Raw genomic sequence first — 27,630 nt, 5'->3', positions numbered from 1 at the left:
CGCGTAATAAATTGCGGTGCGATGGACAGAGACTGGATGGGGGCAGGTAATCTTACCAGGCCACAATACAGAAATTCTTCAGTCTGGAAATCTGTATGGACGGAACATTTTGTATGTATGTAACTCTGATGTATGGAAAGCTCCACTCCTGCATCATTCTTTTTCTTTCTTTGCTTTTTTCGCCAGCATTTTTTTTTTTTTGTTGTTGTTGTTGTTGCGGTTGTTACTGTCACTGTCACTGTTGCTGTTGCTGTCTGCAGCTGGGGTTTTGTTAGACCTTCCATGCTGCTCTGCTGCGTCTTACTGCGCTGCCTGTCCGTCCTGCCCATCCTGCCTGTGTCTGTTTTCACGTCTCCCGGGCAGACTTAACCTGCCGCTGCTCCATCATCTACTCTTCCTGCTCCTGGCTCCTCTCCCTGCTGCCCATAGACCGGCGCTGTCGCGATATACTTTTGATGCCCAGATATCGATTCTCCATAATAATAAACTCAATTTAGGTTTTAATATTATTTACCCGTAATCTTGTTTTTCTCTTTGATTTTATTTCTGGTCCTCTCCATTATTCTTTAGAATTACTACGGAGTATGATCCTGGCCCCCCTCCAGTCTACTGCTGTATGTCGCTGATCTCATTGGAGAAAAAGCCTTTTTTTTCTTTCCCCCTTTCCCATAAGAACCGATTTGCATTTTTCCTTTTCCTTGACATCAAAGACCACGGCCCTGGCCTTGACCACTTCTCCCTTTTCTCTCATTATCCACTTCCCGACCTTTCAATGAGCTCTCGTTCCGCCCTCGACAAATACCGGGAAGGATCCAACACTCTGCCTCATTCTCATCGTTCTTACATCCCTCTAGATAACAGTAGTAATTGCACATCTGCTTCGCATCACCGAGCCGCCTCGATATCGCGCTTCAGTCGACGTTCTCTGGCTGCAATTGCCCTGGAGAAGACCTCTTCTGCGCTGAATAACCTTGTTTCTCTTGGTGGCTCGTCCAATCCTCCTGTCCGGTCCGCTCCAGCCTTCTCCGGCGGCAACAATTTGAAGCTATCGCCAACCGCTACTTCGCCACCGACTGAGTACTTTCCAGATATCAACGGCGGGAGGAGCGGTAACAGCAACGAGAGTGGTCGTGGTGGTGTCGCGGATCATCTTGGTTCTCGTTTCCCGCTCCAGACGGAAAGCAACGGGGATCCTGCACATACTGGGCCCCTGCCTGACCAACCAGCCTCTCCAACTTATAGTCAAAGAAATCATAGCAATCCGTCCATCTCAAATAGGCGGAATACGCTTCAGGCACACAGTGCAGACACATCTCAGATGCCAAGCGCCAAAATGCATCAGACTTCGTCGCGCCTTCTGCGTATGACCAGCGACGACCGGCCCTTCAGCCGGGATTTCAAGGACCTCTTCTCGACGCTGATGGTCAGCCTGAAGCTGGAGAGCCACCGTGTGCGGTTCTCAAAGTTCGACCACACCTTCATGTCCGAGGAGGCCATCAACAACCTGGGTTCGCTGAAATTCTCTCAGTCTAACCGCATGCCTGACCCCAAGGACCCCTCCCGCATCGTCACGACAACGACCACTACCACCTTTTCCATGGCCAGGGAGATGGCTCGCTCCGTGTGTCAGCGGTTCGTGGATGCTCGCTTCATCGAGCCTGTCGACGGTCGCGTAACCGCTCAGTTTCCTCTCAAGGGCGCTCTATTCCAGCTGACGCCAAAAGGTATCCACATTCTCCACCGCTTTTGCCAAAGAAATGGCATCACTGCTCGCCATGTCATGGATGTCCTTGAATCCCCCCGCAATACTATGCAGTTGGTCATCTTGGAACGCGATAGTCAAACGGACCAACTATCAAGAGACCGGGCGACAATCGAGGTTATCTTTCGTCGCTTTGCTGGAGTTGATGGGCCAAATCTCAAGAATACCGTATCCAGTTCGGATTCCGATTCTGTGAGTGACTACGCAAACGGCACCACGGGAGTCAAAATGGCGAAAGAGCGCAAGGTCGGAGACAAGGTCATTCAAAACAGTTTCACCGGCAAGGCTGCAGTGGATTGGATATTAGATTGCTGCACTGCGAGTGATAATCGTGAAACTTACGAAATTGCAGTGATGTTTGTGAAATATAATTTGATTTATGCCATCGCAGAAGATAAGGGTTATATGCTACAGCATCCTGGGGCAACATCCTTCCAACCCACGAAGCATGCCATCTATGGCATAACAGAGCATGGCCAACGGGTCTGTGGCTGGATCGCACGAGACAAAGTCACTCCTACCTCCATTGACGGTCGCGTTGTGCCTCGTGATTCAAATAATGCCCGTCTGAATCACATTCTACAAGATGCAGCTCTGAGGCTGTTATTTCGTGAATTCCTTCGAGATTCTCTTTGCGAGGAGAACCTGGCTTTTTACCTTGATGTCTCGACCTTCACAGCCGATTATCATCGTGCAGAGAGAGCTGGAACATTCTCTAGGATGGATGCCGTCCGGGAAACCTTGGCTAGTGCCTACGGTGAGTTTTTCTTTCGTAGTGCTTTGCGTCGAATGAAGAACAGTTTCTGATTTTTTATCTAGGATTATACAATGCCTTCCTTGCACCCGGCTCTCCTTGTGAACTCAACATTGAGCACGCTCTCCGAAATAGCCTCGCTAGCCGTATGACCAGAGCCGTTGGAGATGACGAAGCGATGATTGAGAGTTTGACGGAGGTTGTGAGCTTGTTTGAACTTGCTCAAGTCTCCGTCTTCAAATTGATGTCGAGTGTAGGTCCTGCCTTTCGGCGTTTGTCTCTTGATTCGTTGGATTTTAACAACCTGGAATATAGGATTCTGTTCCGAAATTTGTCCGTGACCCACGATACGCAAACATCTTGCAGGAGCACGACTTTGATGTGAACAGCTCTGGTCGATCGTATTCCCCTACTCCAGCCCCCGTCCCTGAGCGTTCGATGAGCCGATCTGCGAGGTCATGACATTGACCACGTCGAGTCGTTTTGCCATTCCATATCGCTTTGCATTTCATTTTATCTGATTTTGGCCGACGGAGCGCTTCGTATAAAAGCTTACAAAAGCATCTCCTTCGTCAATTGGATGAGAGAACGACATACCAACCTATAGACTTAATTGGAATTCAGTAAATGAGTATATGACGAAAGATCTATGCGCTACAACGATTGGACGTGTTTTGTTTGTCTTTGACACCGAATCTCTACGTTTTCCCCTATCCAGGCCAAAGGGACCACACTTGACTATATCTGTTGGCCTTGCGACTCACCACCGCTGCCGACAGCCACTTTTGTGACTCCATTATTGCGGCCCTTGAAATCGGACGGATGCATTTACGGACATGAAGAATCAGCTCTCCTGGAAGGAACACGGGTACCACTAGGTTACGCTCCTATCTCTGTCTCTGAGAAATCTACTTTTGATCATCCCATTTCGTGATTTTTGTCATGGGCTTCATTCGGTATCCGAGGTCGTTAGGCATTTTTCAGACCTCTTAAATAATTTTAATCTCTTGCCTGTTTTCCATTTTGGCACTTTTTCTTTTCTTTTTTCCTCTCTTTTTCATTTCTTCTCGAGTTGACGGCCGTGGAATAAAGCATGTATCTGGCATATTTGATTTATTTTTCTTTAGACTATTCTCCTTTTCCTTTTTTTTTTTTTTTTTTTTTTTTTTGTTTGGGTTCGGATGGAAGCGATGGGCGGGTCAGTTCGAAAACGTCAGCCAGCAAGCAACAGCTCGTGCGAAAAAAGGCCTTTTCTTTGTCGTTTTCCCCTCATTTCCGAAGATACTTTTTCTGTTTTACAGCTCTATTTTGAACTTATCTGCTGCTTCGCATAGCCCAGTCCACAATTTCTAGCCTCCTCCAGCGGCCTTTCCATGGTGTACTTTCGTGGTTTGCTTTTCTCTTTTAATAGACGCATGACATGTTGACGATTTCTCTTCTATCTCACTTCTCTTTTCTGTCTGTCTCTTATGCCACATAATTTTCCGACCTGTTCTTTTCTCATTCTGCTAATTCCTAATACTGGCAGAGTCAGAATGATTAGAGCATTTGGATGGCGTTTGAACATTTTCTTTCGCTTTTCACTATAGCAGATATAATCAATACTATCCATCTATGTGTTTATTATTCTCCGTCAGTCCTTTTCTCCCCCTGTTTTCATATATTGCATATATTAATATTGATCCATTCAACTCACAAACTCTGCCATCCCTGGCAGTCATGGAGGTGAACTTCTGTCTGCAGCTATCACTTTTTTCTTTTTTCCCTGATCCTGGATAGTATTTGCAATCCGATGGACGAGGCGCGAGACGTCCAACCACTCGATATGTCGCTTCTGGACTGCATGCTGGTGTACGCTACTCATCCCTCTTTCTCTTGAAAATAGAGATCGGAAGCTTTTATGGAGTACTGCCTTGTTTGGTCACAAAGGGGACCTCCCTTCTGTTGGCAGTTTGATGGTTGGGGAAATCCTTTCATATGGGCCTTTTCAGGATGCGGAGTTAGACTTATTTGTCACTTCTATAGCAGGGAGCCTCTCAACGGCTATCTTGATATTATGGTAAGACCTGTTTGTCGCAGACAAGGTCAAGCACTGAGCTTTCCCATTACATGTCCGAGGATATATAGAGTCAATAGCAAAGGAGATTAGCGAAGCGATGCATAACAATGGAGGATTTGTGGAGAACTTGGTATGGCTTTTCAATTATGAAATTTTTAAACAAGCTTAGCGCTGTTATCAAATAAAATAATCCCAAATCACACATTTCAGAAGGCATACAATGTAAGTCTGAAGGACAACATTTTCCCAAGATTTCAAAGATCAACGCCTAATCACTCCAGGCAATACACACACGCAATCAAGCATAACCACCGGGATGGAATAAGTAAAAAGAAATATTGTATCAATAGTCTCCGGCTTGGTAGGTCACTTCGAGCCCCAGCCTCTAGCTTTCATTCCTTCCTCAATGGCACCCCATATACCCTCGACAACCTCTCTATCTCTCCATCTTGTCCGCCCACCAATCGCAGGTCCATTTACATTCGCACTCTTTTCATCCCAGCGCTCAACTGCGAACGTACGCACACCACGTCCCCATCCCTTGACCTCCCTGGGAACCTCCTCTCCTCTCCAGCCCACAAATATACCCGTCACATGCTTGAAAAGATCCGGTGGTGACGACCACTTGTACGACTTAAACTGCCATGTTTGGCCGGTAGTGAAAACAGCGACGACATTATTCCAGTATTCAGGCTTGAAATCAGCAGTGCTGTCAACGAGGATGAAGACCGTTCCGCTGCGGGAAGTATTTGGCTTGGCGGCTGTGGCGCTGGAAGAGTCGTGGAGAGAATGAAGAACACGCGAGATTTTGAGACGGTTGGCACCGGTGGATTTGGAGAGGGATGGGTGGTCTGGTGGTATATAGGTGCCATCTTCAAGGAAGGTCTTGATATTTGACATCCGGAGGAGAGAAGATGCGGACGGTGAGACTAGGATAATTGGATTGGGACGACGCGATGAGCTAGAATCGGAGGATTTCTTGGGAACGAGGCCACGGCCTGGTCCTGGAGCGGATGGCTTGACACCTGGTTTTGCACCACCACTTGGATACGGAGCTGCGCCTGAACGGCTCCGGCCAAGAAAACGTTCGGCAATTTTGCGAACGTGAGAGAAGTCCTAAAATCAAAAAAAAAAAATGAGGAATATCAGCCCACCCGTCCAAAGCAACATGACCACGCCGGAAACATTCTCACCGTCGGCCGAATCCCTCTCAAGACTGTATTTCGATCTCCCAACTTTCTCTCCCCATTATAAATCTGCTGCAGTCTCGCATCGATAACCTTAACCGGCCTCCCACCAACATGCGTAATCGCCGGTGCCCCAGCCGCTTTGCCCCCGGCACTCGAAACAGCAGGCACTCCTCCCACCGCACCAGACGCTGCACCCGCCGCCGCAGCAGATGCATCCGCAGCACCAGGAGCACCCACCCCTTCCAAAGGCTTAATATACTCGCTCTCCTCCGACGCACCCTCAAGCCAAGTGATCAGATCCAACCGTTCAACAAACACCAAATTCAAGATCTTCGTCGCCTCTCCCTCACCGTTCTCCTGCCTCTTGCTCAGAGCCTCATTGAGCTCCTGAGCGGAGGAGATGTACTCCGGGATCGCAACATCTTTCTTCTGCCACGCAAAATAGATGCTTCGTAGATCGATCGGTTGTTTCGCTGCCGCGGAGACGAAACGGGTTGGCGTGGAGAGGGAGATTGTCTGCGGAATGGGCTGTGTGACGTAGAGATGGGTCGCCTTGGTTAGATCTTCCGTCGCATGTTCGGTGGAGAGGTCTGGAGAGGTTGTGAGTATGGGAGGGCTTCCGGATGCAAGGACGCGGCGAAGTGAGAGGAGAGGGTCCGAGAGGCTGGGGTCAGTGGTCGCCATGGCGGCACGGGTGGTGCCGGCAATGGGTGTAAGCTAGGCTCTGAATCCTGTAACCAGATATACAAACGTAATCGAAGCCGAAATTCCCTTGCGTGCGAGGAATGCCGAATCGCTGAGGCATGAAGCTCTTGAGATAGCATGGCGTTCCGGCTGTGAGCTCTGATCAAGTCACGTGATTCCTATAGCGCGGAGCCGCCAGCGCGCAGGACGGAGAGGGGGCAGCATTCTTCCATGAATATATTTGTGTATTGGAGCAATAGCCTTCTAGATATCATAAAACCAGGCCTCTCAGACCTACGTCTTCGTCATTAATACATACATATCACCGTATTCTGTTCAAAGCAGAAATCGTACTGTTTACAGCGAAGTATCAAGTCAATATCTCGTAACAGGACAAAGGGCCAGAAGTGGTAGTGCAAGAGCAAGAGACGCCGACAGATAACCACAAATAACCTCCCAGTCAAATAAAAGAATCTCAGACACTCGTACGCTCTGGCAGTCCATTTTCCCATCCCAAAACGAGATCAACCCAAAAAAAAATAAAAATAAAAATGAAGAAAGGCCCCTTCCAATTCCACAAAACGCCACTTTGTCCCAAACCTATCCCATGGCTAAATTGACAAGTCTTTCATGCTAGACTTTCCGCGGAGAACGCCAACCGTTGAAAAGCCTGCATTTCACCGAAACCCCGACGCAAAAACAATAATCGAACAGATCGCACCATTAAAGGGGAGAAACAATAAATCGGACACGAAGTAAAAACACTACAACATCTCAAAAAATTCGTTGAGACTTCCAATCCTGCACAGGCTAAGTTGACGGATTTATCCGTGGATCTCGTGATAATAAAGCCGGGTTGGAGGACTTGTCAGCGTGCGGAGGTAAAGAGGAGGCATCCTTCATAACCACATCGGATGTAGTATCGCTTTCACGCTTGATGGGTTCATCAGCTGTTCGAGTTGGCTTGGTTGGTGTGTGCCCAGATTCCGTCGAGTTGCCTGGAGCAGCCGAAGGCGTTGGCGGTTGACCACCCGACAGAATCAGTGTATGAGACTTCTCTGCACTAGGAGTCGTCAGATTTCCCCGGCTCCTCATATAATCACCCAAGCTCATCCTCTTTTTAACAGGACTTGGTGCAGTAATACCCAAGCCTGGTGTTAAAGAGCTCGGAGGACCTTGCAGCTTGGTGCTCAAGGGTGGTGGCAGGTAAGTAGGATGGGGGCCGCTAGACGGGTTGTTTGAAAAGGATACTGGACTCGAGGGCTGTGCTTGAGGTGGCTGAACGCGAAGTTTGCCTGGCTCATCACCAGAGGGGGATCGAACTGGGAAGTTATGCGCTGCGGTGGACGGTAGTGGAAGACGCGGCGGCTTGAAAGGTAGCTCGGGAGATTCGATAGGCGCATGATCTGAAGATCGTGAAGCTGGACGAGCAAGTCTTTGGAGGGTAATGCTAGTGTCTACGTCTTTCATTTCGATGTCTTTTTCGCTTTGGGGAGATAAAGGTAGCTTAGGTGTTGGCGGTGGAGGCATGCTACTTATTGCCTGCTTGACTGGCGCATGATTCAGGCCTTTGGATTCGTCAAGCTTTAATCGATCATGGTGGTAACGTGAAAGAAGGCGTTTTGTAAGCGGGACGAAACAAGGTCGAGGGGGCGATTTTGGAGGGACATAGAGTGGGTCAGTCTCGTCTGAGTCGGTCTGGATACTACAATCAACGTAGTTGGCACGAGCCAAAGGAGACCCAATTCGGGGAGTGCTGGCAGCAGAAGTCTTTGGAGTTAAACGTGACTCTCGACGCGAATTTGCAGAACCGGGAGACGCTTTAGCGGAAGTGCTAGGGGATCGACGCGTAGGCATAGTGTCCAAGCGTGGTGGTTTCGAGGATCCGGACGATTTCTACACATAAAGGTGAGCGGTTAGACTCAGATCATCTGTAAAATTTAGGTGGGAAAATTTTTCCTGGAAACTTACGGATGTACTAGTGCCCACATTGGTACGCTTCCTCTTTTTCTGAGCATGTTGTTGGTCTTGTTCAAGTTGCTCAAACTTCCTCTCTGCCGCAGCAATTTTACGCTTCTCACGCGCCGAAAGCTCCGTTCCATTCGTTCCCAATATGTCTGCTGCACTATGACCGGTGGGCGTTAAATCCCTACTTTGCGGATGATCCCGAACAGATCCGGACACCGATCGATTCTCAGACTGATCTTCGTCTTCACGATGTTTACGACTTTCACTCCCAGCCCGACTGTTGGTTGCTCGACCTGTACTGACCGGAGATACATTGTTTCTATTTTTACTCTTCTTTCGTCTCCCATTCAGTTGTTTAACGTTTGAGTCAGAGTTTCGGGGCCGCTGTCGTCGATCAACGTTGGCCAGCAAGCAGGGCTGCGAAGGATCACAAGCACAGCCACCAAAATGTGCGAGAACATTGCTGATCGAGATTGCCGCGGCATCGGGGATACCATCGTTCGGGCCCTCTTGCTTCACGAACCCATTGCTAGCCGGAAACAGTTGAGGATCTAGGTACCAGGTGGTCGTGATCTCGGAGTCACCAGAAATATCTTGATTTGCGACAAAGCAAAAATGGTACTCGATCTCATTTGTGATGAAAGTCTTGAGTGTCACGTTCGGTCGGCATGATCGGCGAATGTATCGAAGCAGGGTGCCTTCTTTTCGGCTGTCGATATAGATAGGAAGCTGTGGGTGGAAGAAAACAAATGGTTCAGGGTGCCGTAGCTCCTGCCATCGACTATTGGGATCAAGGCAGTAATCACGAAAATGTCCCACCTTGCCTCGAACTTCACCAACGATCTCGTCCTTGCGCACATCCTTGTCAACCTTTAAGAAGCGCCACGTAGGGTGTCTTCCGTCGTAGTCAATACTCGTATCCGTCACTGACTGCTTCGATAGAACAGGCCATTTAGAATGATCCAACGGCTGGTCAGAATACGTGAACACATCTTTTGCACTGCGACCGTTGGCGACGAGAGCAAGTGCTGAAGGATCTTGAACCCATGAAGCTAAATCACCCGCCAGGCCAAGTGTGTCAAAGAGATTGCCATGCATATTTGTGTTGACGTGGTCATTATCGTACAGGTGTAGGAATTCCTGCGAATATAGAGGGATTGGAGGATGAGATGGAGGTTTGGTAGGGCTTGGTAAGACGATGGACGAAGCTCCTCTTTTCCTCGAGTCGCTGGTTAGGGCTGCGGCTACGGAGCTTACGGAAGCGGAAGAACGATGGGATGTGCGTTGCTTTTTTGTTGGGGGTTGTTGGTCTTTGGAGACAGAATTTGAGCCACTCTTGTCGTGAGGATTCCAGCCATTTGTGGTGTCCGTCGCCGATGCTGCGTCTTTGGTCTTCTTCTTTTGGTATTTCGCACCTGACCTTTTACCTTTCCGGTCACCGCTGTCATTTTGCTCTCTTAGCCTCTTCTGACGTTCAGTGGCACGTTTCGAGTCAAGGACCCTGGGCTCGCAGTCTGTACAGTTGTGAATCTCTGGCACTTCTTGGTCATCGTAGTAACATACGATGTGTTGCCACGTTTCACAGCGTTCGCAAAATACGGTGCTGCCGTCATCATCATCAAATATACAGATGCACTTGATGGTGTAGGGTTCTTCGTCGTCTTGCTGACCTGAGTGGCTGCCGTTGACGAGGGGAGGAGAGAGCGCAGGAGCAGTGACCGGAAAGAGATGCGCCGTGGAATGCGTGTTTGCGAAGGAGGTCTCTGTCATAATCTGACAGTGGATCCCCCTTTGATGAATAGCGGGGACGCTAGCCTTTTTGCACAGCTATTCGCGAGTGAGATGGCGGATGAGAATATGGGAGAGAGGTCGGTCTGGTGGACAGCAAGCGCGGTTCACGTTGATGTACGGACCTTTAATTGACGGTCGGTGGTGGTAGGAAGTGGACGTCCGAATGTGGTAACCACGAATCGACCTGATGATATCGGCGCATACCAGCCACGTCTAGCCTTCCGACCACAATAATCGTGCGAAAAGGCGTGGATCAAGCAGAAATCCGACAGAGAAACGCTGCTGCGACCGTGATTTAGTTTTCAGGATGAGGCGTGTCTTATGCGACTCGTGTAGGGTAGAGGGAAACGGATGACAGGAACGGAGGCAAGAGAGGCGACCCGTTGAGGATGACAACGAGAACGGGCTCCTGCATGAACGTTTCGGATCTCACGACACGGTATCGAGGGCAAGAGTCGATGAAAAAGTTGAAGCAACTCGAATGGGGACGGTCGACGGAATCAAATGCGATGAAGAGAAGGTGAAGAAAAAAGGTCGTAGTGGTGTGAGAAAATCTGTGGGTCGACGGATGGTAGGAAACGTAGACGGATAAGAGGGAGAGTCGAAGGGAAAACTGGCGAGAGTAAAAGGTTTGCCATAGACCATTCCAATGACTGGACGGTATAATGAGAAAAGAAGCGAAAAGGATACAAGATAGATGGCGAAGGAAGATGATGATGGGAGGGATGGTGGAAGAGAGGGAGGGAGGGAGAGAGAGAGAGAGAAGAGAGGAGGACCAGCTGGATTGAGGGAAAAGCAAGTCGAAAAGACTGGATGGGACAAAAGCGGAAAAGGGCGATTTGAGAGTTTTGGCGCCTTTCCTGTTCGGGTGATGGCACAGTGAGTAGTGGCGGGACGCGCCATTCCCCTTTGGGCAAAACGCGGCTTGTGCGAGCAAAGGTGGGATGGATAGATTGATACGATACGCCGTACGAGCCTGGTACCAAGCCCTGATCCCGGCCGCCGGACGGAAGCTCCAGCTCCAGGAGGGGCGCTTCTCCCAGAGAGCACACAGCAAGACCCTGGTGAAGGTATCTTGGGTTAGTGATTTGAGCAGAGACTCACTCATGCTAGTGGCAGTTAGCTAGCTTCTAACACAGCAGACTTGGAAGAGGGAAAATAAAAGAAAAAAGAAATTTCATCAGTAGCGCCTGCAAGCTCGGGGGCAGTTCAGGGGCCAGGTTCGAACCATACTCCATACAGAGTACACGCAAGCCCGGAGACCGCCCTCTTCATGCTTGGGCTGTGGCAGCAGGACGAGCTATTTACAATTGGCATCTTTGGAGAGAATGTCAGCCAAAGCCACAGTACTGTGAGATACTCCGCAAATTCGCTGTCAAGTACATCATTCAATGCCAACAGCCTTGATATCTCAGTTTCTGTGCGACAATTTTGGACGTGAGGCCACGAGCTTGTCAAGCTTCTGTTGACGAGCTGGAGTTTTTTTAAGAGAGGGTTTTGGCATGGTTGCCATATAGTGGCGTGTTGCCCTTTGCGACAGTCAAATCCCAACTGGTACAGTTAAGAGCTGCAGGATGATTTCTTCACTCCCAGGGCAATATTTATAATAAGGGATCTCAGGGAAGATGGAAGAGAGAAAAATTTCTTTAAGAGAGAAGAATTTCAAAAGAAGCTTCTTCCAGGATGTTGGGTTAAAAAATATGAAAAGACGGCAGCAAGTCTAAGCGAACTGTATTATTTGTGTGTCACTTGGGCTCAGCTTGTCTCAATGACGACAAAAATTGGTTGGTGCATCAGGCTCCATGGACTATTATTTCCTCCCAAGTATCCAAACGGCTTTTTCTTCGAGCTGGGCACAATGCTAGCAACCTTGGGATGAAACACCGTAACCTTGCTACACCCTTGTTACTTGACTGTACACAATGATCTTTTCTTATCAAACTTGCTGCAAATCAACCCATGAACTCACATGACAATATTCACACTTATGTGAGATTACCACATTTTACACTGTCCTCACCCTGGAGCCCTCCATCCTCTGTATATCGAAAACTTGTGAACAAAGAAAAGCGGGGCCCTGTTGAGGGCAGGGGACCAGCGGCGCCCGTTCCAGCCTGGCGCGTCCAGGTCAGGCATAGCGCCCCAACGCGTGACTTGGGCTTCTTGTCCTGAACCATCTCTTCCACTTCAACCTGGCGGAGTTAGTGCTATGTGCTATGAAGTAAATGTCAAGGGAATCCCCTATTACTGACAGAAGACCACTCATCTTCTGCCAGATCTTCTTTCGGCTCTGAGACCCTCTTCATCCACAGTATGGAATACAGTTGCCCATTGGGCGGTGGATCATCCGTGAGCAGCCTTGCGCCATCATCTCTGCTTAAACCAGGACATATCGAGGAGAACCACCCACCCTTCGATCACGTTGCCGCTTTCACAACTAAAGGGGTTCTGTCTGCCAAAGCAAAGAATAACAACAGCGAGCTGGCGTGCGAAGACCAGGCCCTTCCAGTGACACTCTGGCGTCACGCATACAATTCGTATATAGGGTCGCATGATCCTTGTCCCTGGTGAAAATGGCAGAGCCAAAAGTCGATAGCGAGTCTGGCTCAAGATAAATGATAGAAGTGCCAGAGTCTCTTCAAGTTCTGAACAAATTGAATGAGTCGGGCAATCTACCTGCTCAAGTACATTAGCAACTAGGGACTAAGAAAGCGGGGAGTGAGAGTGAAGAGATAGGATGACTGCCGGCTTCGCAATTTACGGTTGACCTCATACTCTGTAGTCTCACGGAAATCCCTGGACTCTAAAAATCACGCCATTCTCCTCACCTTGTCAGGGTAGGAAGGGAACAGCTTTTTGAATATGCCTCTATTGAACCAGTGAGAGAAGGATAGCCGGCAACTACTAGCACTACTTGAAGATGTATATAATTTTTTGCAAAAGCTGTAATCCATAAGAATGTAGAGCGACTAATATCGAGGTAGTAATTGCAGAGGCCTGTGAACCAGTGATTCCGAAAATCAAACCACACAGCTCCGACCAGCCCCTCGATGACTGAATTAAAGGTATATGGAGGTTCGGACACTATCCCGGGCTTCCCACTCAGAACTCCATCAGATTGCATCCAATATCTGATCCGTTCCATTACTCAATGCCCCCCTCTTTTTCATCTCCAAAATGGCTTCAGTGCGCGAATGGTGACCTCAGCAGGTGGTTTTCTGTAGATCGACGTGGCCGAGTAGGAGTCATCCGGAACAAGCCTCCAAGAACTTGACTGGTCGATAGGCCACCATACCAGACAGTCGGACTCTGGGACGTGCATGGTTGCCTACCGTGGACTTTGCGGGGTTGACCATATAATGCTTTTCAGCTTTCAAGCTCATTGCGTTCCTAAGCTGGTTTTCCAGAAACCAAAAAGCTGCTTTCTGGAAACGTAAAAAGTTGAAAACTTTTGTTTGTTCCCCATGGAGACATCTATCATGGCACAAGCTAAGAAAGCAATGAGCCTCGACGGCAGTGCATCGGACCAAAGTAGTATTCAGGCCCTTGCAAACAAGGCGCCATGTCCGAACGATCAAGGATCGAAACGCACCAGTCGCGCCGGTGGCATTGTCATCGAGTATCTCCTGCAAACCGCCCCAGAATTTCGGGAGCTGACTGATCTCCGGCAAAAGGTTAGTAATACATCAGAACAGCAGTCTCGAGTGGTAAGAACACTGATCCGTTCTGGAGCAGGGATGGAGCAATCCTGCGGGTGATCAGTTCTTCCAAAAACAACGCCAAACAGCTGATAATGCCGACGGCCAAACTGTTTTGCACTTCTACGACATGATGAAGAAAATTGGAAGGGAGCTTCATCTTTCCACTGATGCATTTCGGATCTCAGGGGATATCTGGAGAGGACGCATTCTCGACATGTGCATGGCCCCGGGTGGTTTTCTCGCGGAGGCACTCAGTGTGAATTCTGGATCTCGCGCTCTAGGTTTTACCTTGCCTCTTTGCAAGGGAGGACACAAGATTTTACTCCCAAGAAATCTAAATTTTAGAGTGAAATACCAGGATATAACAATGTTTGCCGCAGATATGGGGGTGACAGATATCCCAAAGGAGCACCCTGATGCTCCGAATTTTCTGCCGCGGCAGCTCGACCCAAGAGAAGTCTTCGATCTCGTCATATGTGACGGCCAGGTGCTTCGAACGCATGATCGAGCAGCCTATCGGGAAGCGCGTGAAGCTCGCAGGCTGACCCTCACTCAGCTGGCACTGGGCGTTGAGCATGTCAGACACGGCGGAACTATAGTTGCCCTCCTCCATAAGATTGAGGCATGGGACACCGTTTCCCTTCTGTATACGTTCAGCAAGTTCTCTTCCGTGCAGGTCTTTAAGCCACAGAAATTCCACGCTAAGCGGTCCTCCTTCTACATGGTTGCCACCAATATTCAGAGCCAGCACGACGAGGCTATTCTCGCGATCAGGAAATGGAAGACGCTATGGAGGCTTGCGACATTCGGAACAGACGAGCAATACGGTAATGCGGTGGATGAGAGTGAGACGGGAGTCGAGACGGTGCTTGAGAAGTTTGGATTGGAGCTGGTGAGGCTGGCAAGGGACATTTGGAACACTCAGGCGAGGGCCTTAGCAAAGGCTCCCTTCATTAAAGCACAATGAGTGTTCATGAAGATTATAGTTGGGCTCTTTTGTGTGGCTTGCGATATCTGTGCGGTGGCATCGAGGGAGCATGAACTTATTACCGGATTTTTATGGAGGCTAGTTCCATTGGGAACATTCTCAGTTCCATTGCACCATTCATATGAATATGTCACGGAGAGTGAGGGCACGCTAGAATGTCTACCGCGACTGGAACCTCGAACTTAACAGTGAAAAGACATGTTTGTCGTAAGCTTCATGCCCCAACGTCCCAATATCTGACGGCTTCGTATCTCTCGAGCTTAACGGCTTTGGTCTCATATAGCTCATGTTTGTAAAGAGGCAGTATTTTCTTCCTCCAAAAGTATCTTCAGATATACGTGCGAAGAGCCATTGAACAATCGACATTATAACATTCCCAGCATCAGCTTAGGATATTTTAACCTTTCGCTGAATATTTAGCCTAGCATCCCTTTGCGAACCTCGCTGTAAGTCGAGTTTCTGGGTTAAGAACGCCGACGACGGAAGCTCATTTGGCCAATAGGTTTGGTATTATCAGTAAGGCATAATTTGCAGTTTGAAAGCGATATAATAATAGGAGCAAGAGGGGTTTAAAAGGTATAGTACTTACGATCATCCCTTCTTAGTTGCAACACCATAGCCTCTTGCAGCCAATGAAGCACTGATCGCCATAGTGGGAGCAGTAATCGCAAAAGTTCAGATGATCGTCATAGCAATAATCGCTGATACCCTCGTCTTTTGTAACCCCCCCACCAGATACCAGCCATTTGTATCCTTTTTGAGAAGCTCGGCGTTTGGTCTAACTATACCATAACGAAATGCTAACATATTCACAACTCTTTCCCCAAGGGGATCGACACTCCGAAAATGCCCCTGTCATAAAGAGGGTGGCGATGGCAAGGTTGCTGAGATGCATACTTAATCACACGGCAGCTTAAGGTTGTAGAAGAATGTGGTTAGCTTTTCAACAAAAAGGAGATTCAGATAAGCAGCGTGGTGATGACTTGAGAGCGAGCAATCTGGATGATCGAGAGGCATTATATTGATATGCAAGCCTGGAGAAATTTGAAAGAGAAGGATGCCGGGAGGGCATAATAGTCGACTAGGAATTCGCATGTAGATAGGCTGTTAATAGGGGAGTAGCATCTTAGCCTTGTCTGGTTGCAACATGGCAAGTCAAATTGTCGTCAAAAAAGCCCTCGGAGAAGGGAAAGAAATAGAGTACACCCATACTAGAAAGTCGCACGAAGATATTGCGTCAAAAGTCAGTAATCAATATCAGTTCTCGAAAAGAGTAGGCCAGTTTCTTTTTTTATTTATATATATGTATACAGCCAGTATCTTCCGCTTAGCCAGCGCTTTATGAGCGGGGAATATGCCCACCGTCTCAACGGACAACTGGATAAGAGCGGCCAACGGATAAGAGAGCCTAATGGGGTGACTGTGTCCAAGGGACCGATGAGAGCCGAAAACAATCATTTCCTGAGCCAGAGCATGGCCATGGCCAGTCAGAGTCACTGATGCAAGTGCTTTTGTGAGTCGTTGGAGCATTAACCACAACGCCAACTTATGTATAACTGGACAGCCGACCACAGAATAAACCCATTGAGGGAAAAAAGAAAGGCCCAAGGCTGTAGTTATTGGACTTAATTGGTAGCTCTCCTGTTTGAGAAAGTTAGCTGACAGATAATGACCATATGACATGGGAACATACCTCATGAGTTGGTACGCATGCAGCGACAGCAGAGTAACTATCATATAACAGAAGTTCCCTTGACATTGTTCTGGGCTATGTGTATAGGCGAACCTACGAGCCGGTTGGGTCAACTTCCATTTTCCCTTATTTGAAAGGGACATGTAAATGGTTCACCATTTTGATCCTCTGTGCGTCTCTGGGCATCAAGTAGTCACTAAAAGCAAGCATCAATACGGAGTAGTGTCCAGAGAATCAAGAATCTCACCGTCCCGCCTGTTCGTTGGCAGTCATCCAAGCTACGGCAATGGAGTGATTAATACATGCGAGGGTGTAATACAAAATACGCGGCCAAGCCAAGAATGGGTAAGATCGATACCGATCTTACCTACTCCGTACTCTGTATCTCAAGAGAATGAACCAACCAGATCATCTCATTCGGCATACAAATGTGCAGGGAACTGGGGCCACTGACGGCGATCGGGGTGTCAATATCGAGTTCCATATCGGTGCCGAGAAGAGAACCTACCCCAAAAAGGTTTTTTGCATGTGCAAGCGGCAGACTCTCGCCTTCAACAACACGAAACTGGGACGGATCTCCGTGGCTGCCATCTGCAAGATGTTGCGGTATGTACTCCGGGCCCAAGTCCAAGCCCTTGGGCCTAGGGATTGCTTATTTCCAGTACAGTGGTAACGGGCCGTTGGAAATTGACAGATCGTCTGAGAGAGGGTGCCTTTTCTACATCCGGATAACTGAGCAACTTTCATCAAGATAGAGATATTAGGATTTGAAACCCGGCGGGGTTCAGTCAAACACACCACGCGAGTACTATGGCTTTCGATTACTGTTGTTTGGTCATGAATGTAGAGTGAAGTATAGTCTGTTAATCAAGTGTCAAAATTACTAGTTCATATCGAGATTGGTCGGGCTTGGGTGGACCTAAGCCGTCGCTGAGACCGGGTTGATGGCCAAAAAGGGCTTTGATTATCATTGACCCACATTCTCTAGTTAATGCGGAAGTGGCCTTTGCATGCTTAATCCGGTATATGTCTGGGTGTAGAAGCTCAGTGTTCTGTTGCACTTGTAAGAGCACCAAGCCCTTGTGAGGCGGCCCATCAACCTGGAGTAACCATGGTTCAATGCCACAGAGCTTAGTTTTCCGGCCAGGAACAGCAGAGTGAGGTCTGGTACAGGACCATGGAACAATAACATATATATGTCACTCAGCCATAGAAGACAATATAATAATCTCCGTCACCATGCTCAAATTAATTCCAAAGTTCCAGATGGCAAACAGGTGCTTTTTTGATGCCCGCCTAGTTGCGCCAAGCTCAGACTGACAGCGCCTGGACTCTCCAAGAGTGGCGTAGTCTGGCGAATGTCAGCAATTGGTCAACTTCACCTCCTAACACCACTCAACATCCGACGAAAATCACAGATGGTTGCGAAATCAGCTAAGATGGGTGCAGGACTGTGAAATGCAGCTGTTTATCCAATCAACCCAGTATCTGAACAGCTGTGAACTTTCTTTGAACCTTGCGCCTGTCCCTTTCCCAAAAACCTAAATAATTAGCCTGTTCAGGAGACTGACTTCCTCGCACCGAAGACCATCACGCCAACATCCCCCCCCCATCTCCGCCTTGCTGGACTGAAAATGTCTTCAGCATTGAGCAAGCGCCAGCAGGCTCGTCATGAGAGAACCCTACAGGAACTCATAAGAAGTGTCCCCGGAAATGACCGCTGCGCAGACTGTGAGGCGCGTAATCCTGGTACGCTTTCCTTCCGCGACCATACATCACAACAGTCACCAAACAATGGACTTGAGCTAACATTCGGCCGATGATTGACGCTAGCATGGGCAAGCTGGAACGTGAGTACATAACGCTCTCTACTCGTCTTACCTCCCTGTCCTCCCAGAACCAACCCGCACGCTACAAAGTCCAAAGTCTTTCGAAATAGATCATCCGTGGCGAGCAATTGCTAACGTGTCGTCTTCGAGGTAACAACAGCTTGGGATCTTCCTATGTATGCGCTGTGCAGGCCTTCATCGCAAGCTCGGAACCCATATTTCCAAAGTGAAATCATTAAGCATGGATACCTGGTCTCAAGATCAAGTGGATGTGAGTTGATTTCTCGCTGGTCTTGTCGAGATAAATTGCTGATACCACGTTAAAGAATATGAAAAGAAATGGCAACGCGGTAGTGAACAAGGTGTACAATCCAAAACATATCAAGCCGCCGATACCGATAGATGCCGACGAGGTTGATCCGGCAATGGAGCGTTTCATTCGCAAGAAATACGAATCCAAGGTCCTCGAGGACGGAAAGCCCAAGATCCCCAGCCGGGAGGATCCGAGCTATGTTACGAAGCACGTCGAAGACTCTCCTCCACCGCTGCCTCCGAAGCCAAGCAAAAGGTTTGGGTTTGGCTTCCGATCGTCCTCCTCACACTCTGGATCCAATAAGTCGTCTCCCCGCCGTGAATCTTTCGGCTCCATCTCTCAAAATTCGACGCTACACAGCAACAAGCCATCCCGTTCGCTGGGATTCAGTTTCAACGATCCAAGTGGCTCTCTTGAATCCAAACTAGCTGTGTTACGAAATATGGGGTTCCCTGATGATAAGCGGAATGCAACGATTCTCAAAGGTTTAAATGGCGACGTTGAAAAGACGATCGATGCATTAGTGAGACTGGGGGAAGGAAATGGATCTACTTCCCGATCCCGTACACCGGTCTTGAAAACGCCCACAAGCGCCAAGTTTTCCGATTCATATGACCCAGCCGGCTCGAGCAATCCATTTGATAAAGTGGGGTCTTCATCATCGCGAAGCTCTGCTGGAATATCGATTAATCGTCGAGAATCGCATAGCACAACGAGCAGTTCTGATGAAGCGGCCGCAAGAAAGCTCGCTTCTTATAATCCCTTCGGTGTTCCTCCATCGCAACAAAATCCAACACAAACGCTCGAGCAGTCCTTCCAAAATCTACAAGTGTCTCAGCCTTTGTTTCCAAACATGACTGGGGGGTATCCCAGCCAGCAGGGTCAAGCTACCTACCGGCACTATCAGCAGTCTATGACGCCTCCGGTTACGATGGCATCTCAGAGCGGCTTTGCTGTATCTCCCGGTAGCTTAAACGGCAGTTACAATCCATTTTTCCAAAGTTCTTCAGCCGTTGACGGTGTAGCTGGTGCTGTTTATCCGTCTCAATCACAGAATCTATCCCCAACGAATCCATTCTTTTCCCAAGCAGCACCCCCAAACAACTTCCAACTTCAGCTTCCCGATCTACGACAGCCTGCACAAACCAGCAGTACATCTGAAGTATTTCAGCTCCAGCATGCTAATACTATGCCAATGATGTCCACCTCTTCCTTTGATAACCCCCCGCAACATCAACAACCGCCACCGTTTCCCCAAAGTGCTCCAATCACACCAGTACATTCGACAAATATGCCATTCTTCCAGAATCCATACGCCCAGCAACAACAGCAATACTTTCAACCACAACAACCTAACCGGATGGATAAGTCCAGCATCCTCGCTCTCTATAACTTTTCCAAACCTCCTCCAACTATTCCTGAACAACCCCAACCGCAATCTCAACCTGATACTGTCGTTCCCCAAACCCAGCAATCAACAAATCCCTTTCCCTTACCTTCAAGCAACCAAGCAAACTCGCCTCAGCCACCTCAGCCGTCTACTACCGGGAGTCGAAACCCTTTTTTCACCTCGTCAAACGCAAATACAGGTTTAACAAACAATCCACTCGGGAGCGATGCCAATTCTCAGCCTGCGAACCCAACTTATATCCGAACGCATATGAGCCAGGAGAGTATGGACATCGGCCGGGCACAGAGTGGACGACATAGTCCTGATGTGTTCGCTAGTTTAAGTGCTAGATACGGGTAAAGAATGAACAAGGTCGAAGGGCAAATTGAATGAAGACATTGGGACTTTCCTTCTGCTTATGTTTTTCTTTCTCACATATTGTAACTTTCCCATTCCCTTCTTGGCGGTGATTGGTTAGTATTTTCCGGTCCTTTTGGCATATTTTCTTTTCTTTTCTTTTTTTTTTTGATTCATAATTACTATTTTGATGAAGATATTTGCCTCCTTTCAATGTATAAGCCGCCTCATGGTTGCTTTACTTCATGGTGGTGGAGAGAATAGTTGAGTTGGCTCTTTTTTTGGGAATCATCTCCGGATCTCCTTCCCGCTCCGGCTTCTCGTCCGCGTGAAGCCATCGCCTTCAATTCTTTTCTTAAGATGTGATACCCATACTCATTTTTAATCCCTTTCCTCCTTTAAAACTCTCCTTTTGTTTCCATTTTGTTTTGATAATTGAATCCCTAACTGGTATTTTTTTCCCTCCCTGTCCCTTTTGGCTTCAATGTTAATACTTATCTTTTTCGCATTCCCTTTTTGTTCAGCTCTGGGCCCTCTTTCCTATCAGCCCATGAGCATCGCCGAAGGTATATTTAATCAGGATGACGATGGTGTAGCATTGGATCGGGACCCGCCTAATTCCTATTTCATTTGTTTTGACATGAGGCATCGCAGACACGGGCGCCAAGTTGAATAAAGTGGGCATCAAAATGTTGGTATATATGTATGTACATACATTTGAAATGAGAAGCGGAAAAAAAAAAGAAAAGAAAGGAAAAGAAAAGAAAATGAAAGGAGAAGTGTTATCAAAATGTTCCCTTGGTCATCAAGACCACAGATCCGATGACTCTGGCTCCGACTTGTCACTGACAATCTTATCGTACCACGCCTTCATGACTTGAGACCAGGACGGTTTTCGGCTCTTCTCCCAAGGCCACGACCATCGACGCGAACGCACGCTCCCCTCCCAGGGTAAAGTCATGGTGAAGGAGTTCCTTGACTTCCGACTCCAGCTCATAGGCAGCGAAAACGTCGGAATCCATCCACCGCCGCCACGTCTTCCTTTCTTCCCTCCTCTCCAAACTCCCGTGCTTTCTTTTCCCAGCTGCTCGATGATCTTGTCGAACTGCTTTGCTTTACTCTTCATGAGAGCCTCCCAGCCGTCGTCGTGAAGGTGAACCCGTCTGTTCTTTTCGCGCCATTCGCGCTGGACAGCGGGATCCAGACACCAGATGATCATGTCCCCTTTCCTTCGCCAGTCATCGTGCCAGGCTGTGTTCCAAGTGCGATAGCATTCAGCGTATGACGATGCCCTGAGCAAGGACTTGATCGTTGGCTCTAGTTGGGCAAAGAACACGAGGTAGTCAGGCCAATTGTGTTTGTGGTCCCTAGTGGCATCGGCTTCGCCGGGAGATTTGCTTGGTTGCTTTGCTTGATAGGTTGGAGTGTGGGGGAAGTGTCTTAGGCCACCGACCATGTTTGTACGTAAGAATGATGACGGATCGGCATAGAACTGATCGGCTTCATCAATATATGCTGCACGTTGTGATTCGTTGAAGTTAACAGGGGGTTCGCAGGACAAAGCCCAGGCTTCAATCGACGGGAAAACAAAGTGAGATCTCCACGGAGTGCTATGGCATGGCATCAAAAAACCTACAGTTAGGCCTTGCGCGGGCCTGACTGGGGCAGAAAAATGGGAGGAAATAGGAGGCTGTGGTCGGGATCCCTGGATATTGGCTTCAACAGAAACCCGTTCGCTCTGGTGCCTTATGTACTCGAATACCTTTGAAGGCCCAGAAGCATGCGACACTGTGGTGTAAAACGCGACCATCAAGTTCACAAGAATGAGGAAGCTAAGCAGTAACCTGCGGGGTTGATATGACCCAGCAGTGTAGGAGATTGCTGGTTCAAAGAATTTGGACAAGGGGGCTGCTGTAAGAATGTGGAGAGAAGGAAGAATCGGGTAGATGAAACGAACTTCTTTATGTGAAATCAGGGAGAGAATCGCGGGCATTGCGATACAAACAATGCCGAGCTGTCGTCGGATGGATGCCCCTAGACCCCCCGATTGCTTGAAAGGAGCAGCAAGAGCACTCGATAGCCCAGCCAATGTGAATGGCAACGCTGTTGTTAGCAGGAGTGGATATCCTTGCGACAAGTAATAATGCCAATCATTTCTTCCATAGAATACTGCTAAGGATTGAGCTATATTGAAATAAAGGAACTTGAACGGCGGTAGCGTCCAAGACCCATAGTATATCCGATCTGCCAGCAGGGATAGCGAAAGGACAGAGAACCTAAAATAATATTAGACATTATTCTGCCCTGCGTTCTATCATGAGTTAACATACCCGCAACAAAAGGCTTCCCAGACAAGAGCCACGTGCTTCTCACACAGAAGCCCTTCGCGGGAACTAATGTTGCAGATAGTGAATATTGCCAGGCAGAACCAGATTATGAGGTTCGTTGGCCGCAGGATACACGCAAAGGCGGCCAGTAGTAGGCAGTACCGCAATTTAGTCCGGTCGTGGGTGATTCTTCTGGCTTGGCCCAGTGCCTGACGGCTGGAAAATTCTGCTACATTCCACTGCCAGGGCCAGTGAGACAACGCAGCAGCTGTCAGCGTGGTCTCGAGACAGTTTGACAACGTCCGCGTCGAGCAAAACCATTGCCATGGGCTCAGGACACTCAAACAAAGCTAAACGCATTAGCTTTCCAAGCCATTTATTCCTTGAACAAACAACGTACAGCCCATCGGGTATTATAACTGTCCGCCCCGTATATCGTTCCAGCCAGTTTCCAAGTATAGTAGTCTCCCAGAGCAGCAATAACACCCTGTGCAGATTTCGGGGCAGCGACTAAGAGATCGGCGCGACTAAGAGGTGACAGGCGTAGCTGACGACTTATCTGGTCGGCAACCCAATACACGGCCGCGAAAATATACGGGTGTATCGAGGATCGGAGGTGGTGCTTCCATTCCTGAGGGTGTAAAGTCGCGCTCAGTCAGCCTTAGTCTCCCATGCAGTCTTGATTAAAAGTGATGTGTATACCCAGGTAATCCATGCGCCACTCTCCTTACCAAATGCTATCTGCCATGCTGGCTCTAATGACTGGAAGAATTCGTCCGGCTGGAAAAAGGTCCTGACACACAAGGCATTCAGGATCCTGAAGGCGACGAGGAAAAGGAGGATATCGCGCGAAGGTCTTTGTTCAAAGCGGCGATGAACGCGTTGAGCTCTTCGTCTCAGCGTCTCAAAGGACGATCCAAGACCGGGATCCCTTCCGTCTGTCCCTGTGGACGAGCCCGATAATTCTGCAGACGAGGTCGACATATCCCAGGCACGCTCATGGCGGGACGTGCGAAGGAAGCGCTTGAAGTCGGCGAAGGTCCCAAGGAAGAGGAGCGCTGATTCCGCAAGTTCTCGTTGGTCGCAAATCTCCGCCCGCACGCACTTGACTTGTCTCCCTCTGGAGCGGTGCGCCAATGATGTCAAAGGGGTGGCAAGTACCCGGAGCCAAGAGCTCTTCCGCCGGCGAAGGGAAAATTCACCGGATGGGCAAGCCTACAGGACAGGAGGGATTCCAATCAGATGACCAATAATGACACGTCTCGCAACTCCCGCCAGATTTGCGAGGGGCAGCGAAAAGTTATTTTGACTTTGCTCGGAGCCGGACGTTCTGTTCCTTGTAGCGAGTGGAGAGACGGTGGATGCCACTTGCACTTAGAGGTTTAGCTGGAAAAGGATACCGTCGGAAGGAATCCAGACTTCGAGCCGCTGAGCGATTCACGCTTGGATGCTGCGTATATATACTGCGCTTTGGGCTCAACATGAAGATGGCAATCCTGCATTTGTCCTTTTTGCTTTCGGTAGAGTTCTTAAATAGCTCGCTAACGACTGGATAGCTGCTGATCTCTTTTGCAGTTCTATAAACCAGCTAAACCCCCCCGGACCCCGCCATCGATCTATCATTGACTGGCCTCCCCTCTCTCCTAGCCCTGAACTTCACCTATCACCAACCCTGTATTGTCTCTGATCCATCCCTAGCCAATATTCAGACCTGAAGCTCCCCCTCTCTCTCACTGCTTAGTTCCAACCCTACCCGTCCAACCATGTCGTCTGCATACCACGCTTCCTCAACCCAAGCGGCCATCTCTGCCGAAGACGAGTTCGCTGCACATAACTACCATCCGCTCCCTGTCGTCTTTGCTCGTGCATCCGGAGTGTCGGTCTGGGACCCTGAAGGGCGTCACTACCTTGATTTCCTCTCCGCCTACTCTGCCGTCAACCAAGGACATTGCCACCCAGAGCTGGTCAAGGCTCTGTGTGAGCAAGCAGCAACTCTAACTCTCAGCTCTCGGGCCTTCTACAATGATGTCTTCCCCAGATTTGCAGAATTCGTCACGAACTACTTTGGCTATGATATGGTTCTCCCGATGAACACGGGCGCCGAAGCCGTGGAAACTGCTATCAAAATCGCCAGAAAGTGGGGCTATAAGGTCAAAGGAATCCCTCAGAATGAAGCCATTGTGTTGAGTGTTGAAAACAATTTCCATGGCCGGACTGTCAGTGAACTCCCAGCCCCTTGCTTTGTGGCGTAACTTTGGTGTTGACTAGGCTGTGCTCCTTAGTTTGCTGCCATTTCCATGTCCACGGACCCTGAGTCCAGAGACAACTACGGACCTTACTTACCAAACATTGGAAGTAAAATCCCTGGAACAGATAAACCCATCACATACAACGACAAGCAAGCGTTGCGTGAGGCCTTCGAGGCCGCTGGCCCTAAGATCGCCGCTTTCTTGGTGGAGCCAATCCAAGGTGAAGCCGGCATTGTGGTCCCCGACGAAGACTACCTTCAGGAAGCCCGTGCTCTCTGCGACAAACACAATGCTCTCCTCATTTGCGACGAAATCCAAACAGGTATTGCTAGAACAGGAAAACTGCTTTGCCAGGAATGGAGCGGAATCAGGGGAGACTTGGTCCTCCTCGGCAAAGCAATTTCAGGAGGAATGTACCCCGTCTCATGCGTCCTGGGGCACAAAGATGTTATGCTTACGATTGAACCTGGCACACACGGCTCGACATATGGTGGCAACCCATTGGGCTGTGCAGTTGCTTATCGAGCACTGGAGGTTATTCGTGATGAGAAGATGACCGAGCGTGCCGAGAAATTTGGTAAAATATTCCGAGATGGTCTCAATGCCCTCAACAACCCCATCATCCAAAGGGTCCGTGGCCGTGGCCTGTTGAATGCTATTGTTGTCGACGAGTCCAAGACGGGAGGCCGCACTGCCTGGGATCTGTGCATGATTATGAAAGAAAAGGGCTTATTGGTGAGTAGCCTCGACTCATGGGAATCATATCAAGATCTAACTTTGTGATTTTAGGCTAAACCAACTCATCAAAACATCATTCGGTTTGCACCACCATTGGTGATCACCGATGAGCAGATGAAACAGGCTCTAAGCATCATTGAGGAGTCCTTGAAAGAGCTCAAAGCCTGAAAGAAATAAATATTCTCTGATGCCCAAAGGGAATAGCAAAGTTAGTGATGTTCGCTAATACGTGCTGCTTCCTGCGCTCTCGCTAACACCACGAGTGTTTTACTGCTAGCATTATTGGTTCCAGTATACTATACTTGTTGTTTGGATAGGATTGGGATTTCTTTGGCCAATGAATGATGTTCATGAAATATAATGATATACATGCCCCAAACAAATGAAAAGTTTTGAACCTTTCATGGTAGTTCTTGGGTTCGGGTTCCTTGGTTCTCCTACAGTGTAAATCGAACTGACCTTGCGTTGGAACATTGGAAGGCAGTGTTAACTGTTAATTTGTAGCGTGACAGATTACCTTGAGAGCTGATAATTTGTTTTCTCACACAATGTATTGCAAAGTTGAGCTGTATTGACCTCTTGACCTTGTAAATCAAGATTGAAGATGGATAAACAAATGTTCTGGCGCTGCGGGGCTTTGTTGTTTCACCCGCTTGGTGGCTTTCTTAGATATCCATGGTATCACATTGTTAACAGTGTGTTTCAGGGCTGGCTAAGATATATGAATATTGACAAAATTATCAACGCCCCAAGGTAGTTAGGTGGTGCATAGATGAGCTTCTTCCCAAGGGCTTTTGTTCCATGAAAAGGGAGGATCGACATTTATCGGAAAACGGGCTCTAGGCCTTCTTGGTGGAAGCTTGTCTGGGATTGACTTGCGATACTGGTGGGGTTCAGAAAGAGGAGGGTGGTTAGATCTGGAGGATTGTTCACGAACCAGGCTGTGGGAGATGAAACTGTTGAGCGTCTTATATATATGTGATATGCAGCTGTAGCCCTGGTTTGCTCCCCTTCATGCCCTTTAACCATGCTAGCTTCCTCCTTCCGTCTTTTCGACCGGATTACGGAGTACAGAGTGTAAGCAACGCTTCAGGGTCGGCTAACTAGCGCTGGGTCAATGAGCAATCGATGACCCAATCGCAATACTTGCTTATCAACCCAAACTCCACATGGAACCCTCCGCTCTCCTCTCTCTGAAACCAGGTTTGTTACCTCATAAAAACGCAACACGTCCGTCGCTCCGTCGCCCGTCGTCATGTCCGTTCGAACCCCGCGCTATAGAGATATTGTAGGAGCAGTTTCCGTGCAGTGGACGCTTAACGACGAGAACTCGTTCTTTTGGATATTTGGGATGGTGTCCCATGGGCCAGTCTGCGCAATGGGGAAAATCGCCACAGCCCCGGCCCCTTGCTGGTAGCAGCCATCCTGTCTTGAAGCCATTGGGGCGCTACACCGAAATTCGTGGCAGATGGGGGACAGATCGTTAGCGAAAAGAGTGGAACCGCACCGCGCATAACCTTGGGTTTGGTCGGCAAGTCGGCCCCAAGTTATGCGCGTCCGGGGGCATATTTTGTCAGCAATAACAGCGGCATAACTAAATAACTTAGTCAATGTGTGTTCTCGCTGCCACTATTAACTGCCGCCAGGAGTTGGTAAAAAAATTTTTCACTTTTTGCTATCAACCAAAAAAAAAGGATGAAACTATGCTGAAATCTCACCTTACCTCTGTCACCCTTTCCTCTGATATTGATTCTATAAGACTGTTCTGAATGGTTTATGATGCTGTTTGTCCTGACGTCATCGGCCCACAGCAACTCATTTTTCCTGCGAAAGGTGA

The 27,630-nt window shown here is 48.7% G+C and overlaps 9 protein-coding genes across 9 annotated transcripts; 5 read left to right on the top strand and 4 right to left on the bottom strand.

Annotated features, from left to right (window-relative positions):
• Window positions 1–772: 772 nt before the first annotated feature.
• D8B26_004282 (uncharacterized protein) lies at window positions 773–2,978 on the top strand (the record flags this gene model as incomplete). Its single annotated transcript, XM_003065089.1, has 3 exons — window positions 773–2,519; window positions 2,582–2,769; window positions 2,832–2,978. 3 exons carry the CDS (start codon window positions 773–775, stop codon window positions 2,976–2,978), a joined length of 2,082 nt encoding a protein of 693 aa, XP_003065135.1.
• A 1,731-nt stretch (window positions 2,979–4,709) lies between these two features.
• Window positions 4,710–6,548, bottom strand: CDC73 (accessory factor associated with RNA polymerase II). The gene is made up of 2 exons (XM_003065088.2): window positions 5,769–6,548; window positions 4,710–5,691 (listed from the first exon to the last, which is right to left on the bottom strand). The coding sequence occupies exons 1-2, from the start codon at window positions 6,447–6,449 to the stop codon at window positions 4,942–4,944; spliced, it is 1,431 nt and encodes a 476-aa protein (XP_003065134.2). The 5' UTR covers window positions 6,450–6,548; the 3' UTR covers window positions 4,710–4,941.
• A 179-nt stretch (window positions 6,549–6,727) lies between these two features.
• On the bottom strand, window positions 6,728–10,555 carry D8B26_004280 (uncharacterized protein). The gene is made up of 2 exons (XM_003065087.2): window positions 8,421–10,555; window positions 6,728–8,345 (listed from the first exon to the last, which is right to left on the bottom strand). Exons 1-2 carry the CDS (start codon window positions 10,185–10,187, stop codon window positions 7,260–7,262), a joined length of 2,853 nt encoding a protein of 950 aa, XP_003065133.2. The 5' UTR covers window positions 10,188–10,555; the 3' UTR covers window positions 6,728–7,259.
• Window positions 10,556–10,637: 82 nt separating this feature from the next.
• Window positions 10,638–11,111, bottom strand: D8B26_004279 (uncharacterized protein; the record flags this gene model as incomplete). The annotated part of the gene is made up of 1 exon (XM_066124439.1): window positions 10,638–11,111. The coding sequence occupies one exon, from the start codon at window positions 11,109–11,111 to the stop codon at window positions 10,638–10,640; it is 474 nt and encodes a 157-aa protein (XP_065980520.1).
• A 2,558-nt stretch (window positions 11,112–13,669) lies between these two features.
• D8B26_004278 (uncharacterized protein) lies at window positions 13,670–15,156 on the top strand. The gene is made up of 2 exons (XM_066124438.1): window positions 13,670–13,882; window positions 13,944–15,156. Exons 1-2 carry the CDS (start codon window positions 13,673–13,675, stop codon window positions 14,874–14,876), a joined length of 1,143 nt encoding a protein of 380 aa, XP_065980519.1. The 5' UTR covers window positions 13,670–13,672; the 3' UTR covers window positions 14,877–15,156.
• Window positions 15,157–16,044: 888 nt separating this feature from the next.
• D8B26_004277 (uncharacterized protein) lies at window positions 16,045–16,397 on the top strand (the record flags this gene model as incomplete). Its single annotated transcript, XM_066124437.1, has 2 exons — window positions 16,045–16,140; window positions 16,215–16,397. 2 exons carry the CDS (start codon window positions 16,045–16,047, stop codon window positions 16,395–16,397), a joined length of 279 nt encoding a protein of 92 aa, XP_065980518.1.
• Window positions 16,398–17,999: 1,602 nt separating this feature from the next.
• Window positions 18,000–22,566, top strand: D8B26_004276 (uncharacterized protein). Its single transcript, XM_003065085.2, has 4 exons — window positions 18,000–18,339; window positions 18,424–18,440; window positions 18,580–18,690; window positions 18,746–22,566. Exons 1-4 carry the CDS (start codon window positions 18,225–18,227, stop codon window positions 20,480–20,482), a joined length of 1,980 nt encoding a protein of 659 aa, XP_003065131.2. The 5' UTR covers window positions 18,000–18,224; the 3' UTR covers window positions 20,483–22,566.
• GPI10 (glycosylphosphatidylinositol anchor biosynthesis) lies at window positions 21,285–23,790 on the bottom strand (the record flags this gene model as incomplete). Its single annotated transcript, XM_003065084.2, has 4 exons — window positions 21,285–22,755; window positions 22,810–23,156; window positions 23,207–23,437; window positions 23,509–23,790. 4 exons carry the CDS (start codon window positions 23,788–23,790, stop codon window positions 21,285–21,287), a joined length of 2,331 nt encoding a protein of 776 aa, XP_003065130.1.
• Window positions 23,791–24,154: 364 nt separating this feature from the next.
• On the top strand, window positions 24,155–26,170 carry CAR2 (ornithine aminotransferase). Its single transcript, XM_003065083.2, has 5 exons — window positions 24,155–24,326; window positions 24,382–25,022; window positions 25,089–25,790; window positions 25,845–26,001; window positions 26,071–26,170. The coding sequence occupies exons 2-4, from the start codon at window positions 24,570–24,572 to the stop codon at window positions 25,959–25,961; spliced, it is 1,272 nt and encodes a 423-aa protein (XP_003065129.2). The 5' UTR covers window positions 24,155–24,326; window positions 24,382–24,569; the 3' UTR covers window positions 25,962–26,001; window positions 26,071–26,170.
• The last annotated feature ends 1,460 nt before the right edge of the window (window positions 26,171–27,630 follow it).

The sequence above is a fragment of the Coccidioides posadasii genome, chromosome 2 (assembly GCF_018416015.2).
Source record: "Coccidioides posadasii str. Silveira chromosome 2, complete sequence".
In the NCBI taxonomy this organism is placed as follows: Eukaryota; Fungi; Ascomycota; class Eurotiomycetes; order Onygenales; family Onygenaceae; genus Coccidioides; species Coccidioides posadasii.
Note: the sequence above shows the minus strand (reverse complement) of the source record. Positions and strands in the feature narration are given on the sequence as shown.

What these genes read in the sequence shown, in the direction of transcription:
- D8B26_004276 (XM_003065085.2), top strand. Translation starts at nt 18,225, where the DNA reads ATGTCTTCAGCATTGAGCAAGCGCCAGCAGGCTCGTCATGAGAGAACC. An exon ending in GGTCTCAAGATCAAGTGGAT is followed by an intron (nt 18,691 to 18,745) that starts GTGAGTTGATTT and finishes ACCACGTTAAAG; the next exon opens with AATATGAAAAGAAATGGCAA.
- D8B26_004278 (XM_066124438.1), top strand. Translation starts at nt 13,673, where the DNA reads ATGGAGACATCTATCATGGCACAAGCTAAGAAAGCAATGAGCCTCGAC. An exon ending in TGACTGATCTCCGGCAAAAG is followed by an intron (nt 13,883 to 13,943) that starts GTTAGTAATACA and finishes GTTCTGGAGCAG; the next exon opens with GGATGGAGCAATCCTGCGGG.
- CDC73 (XM_003065088.2), bottom strand. Translation starts at nt 6,449, where the DNA reads ATGGCGACCACTGACCCCAGCCTCTCGGACCCTCTCCTCTCACTTCGC. An exon ending in TGAGAGGGATTCGGCCGACG is followed by an intron (nt 5,692 to 5,768) that starts GTGAGAATGTTT and finishes TTTTGATTTTAG; the next exon opens with GACTTCTCTCACGTTCGCAA.
- D8B26_004280 (XM_003065087.2), bottom strand. Translation starts at nt 10,187, where the DNA reads ATGACAGAGACCTCCTTCGCAAACACGCATTCCACGGCGCATCTCTTT. An exon ending in ATGTGGGCACTAGTACATCC is followed by an intron (nt 8,346 to 8,420) that starts GTAAGTTTCCAG and finishes CTTTATGTGTAG; the next exon opens with AAATCGTCCGGATCCTCGAA.
- CAR2 (XM_003065083.2), top strand. Translation starts at nt 24,570, where the DNA reads ATGTCGTCTGCATACCACGCTTCCTCAACCCAAGCGGCCATCTCTGCC. An exon ending in ACAATTTCCATGGCCGGACT is followed by an intron (nt 25,023 to 25,088) that starts GTCAGTGAACTC and finishes TGTGCTCCTTAG; the next exon opens with TTTGCTGCCATTTCCATGTC. An exon ending in TGAAAGAAAAGGGCTTATTG is followed by an intron (nt 25,791 to 25,844) that starts GTGAGTAGCCTC and finishes TTGTGATTTTAG; the next exon opens with GCTAAACCAACTCATCAAAA.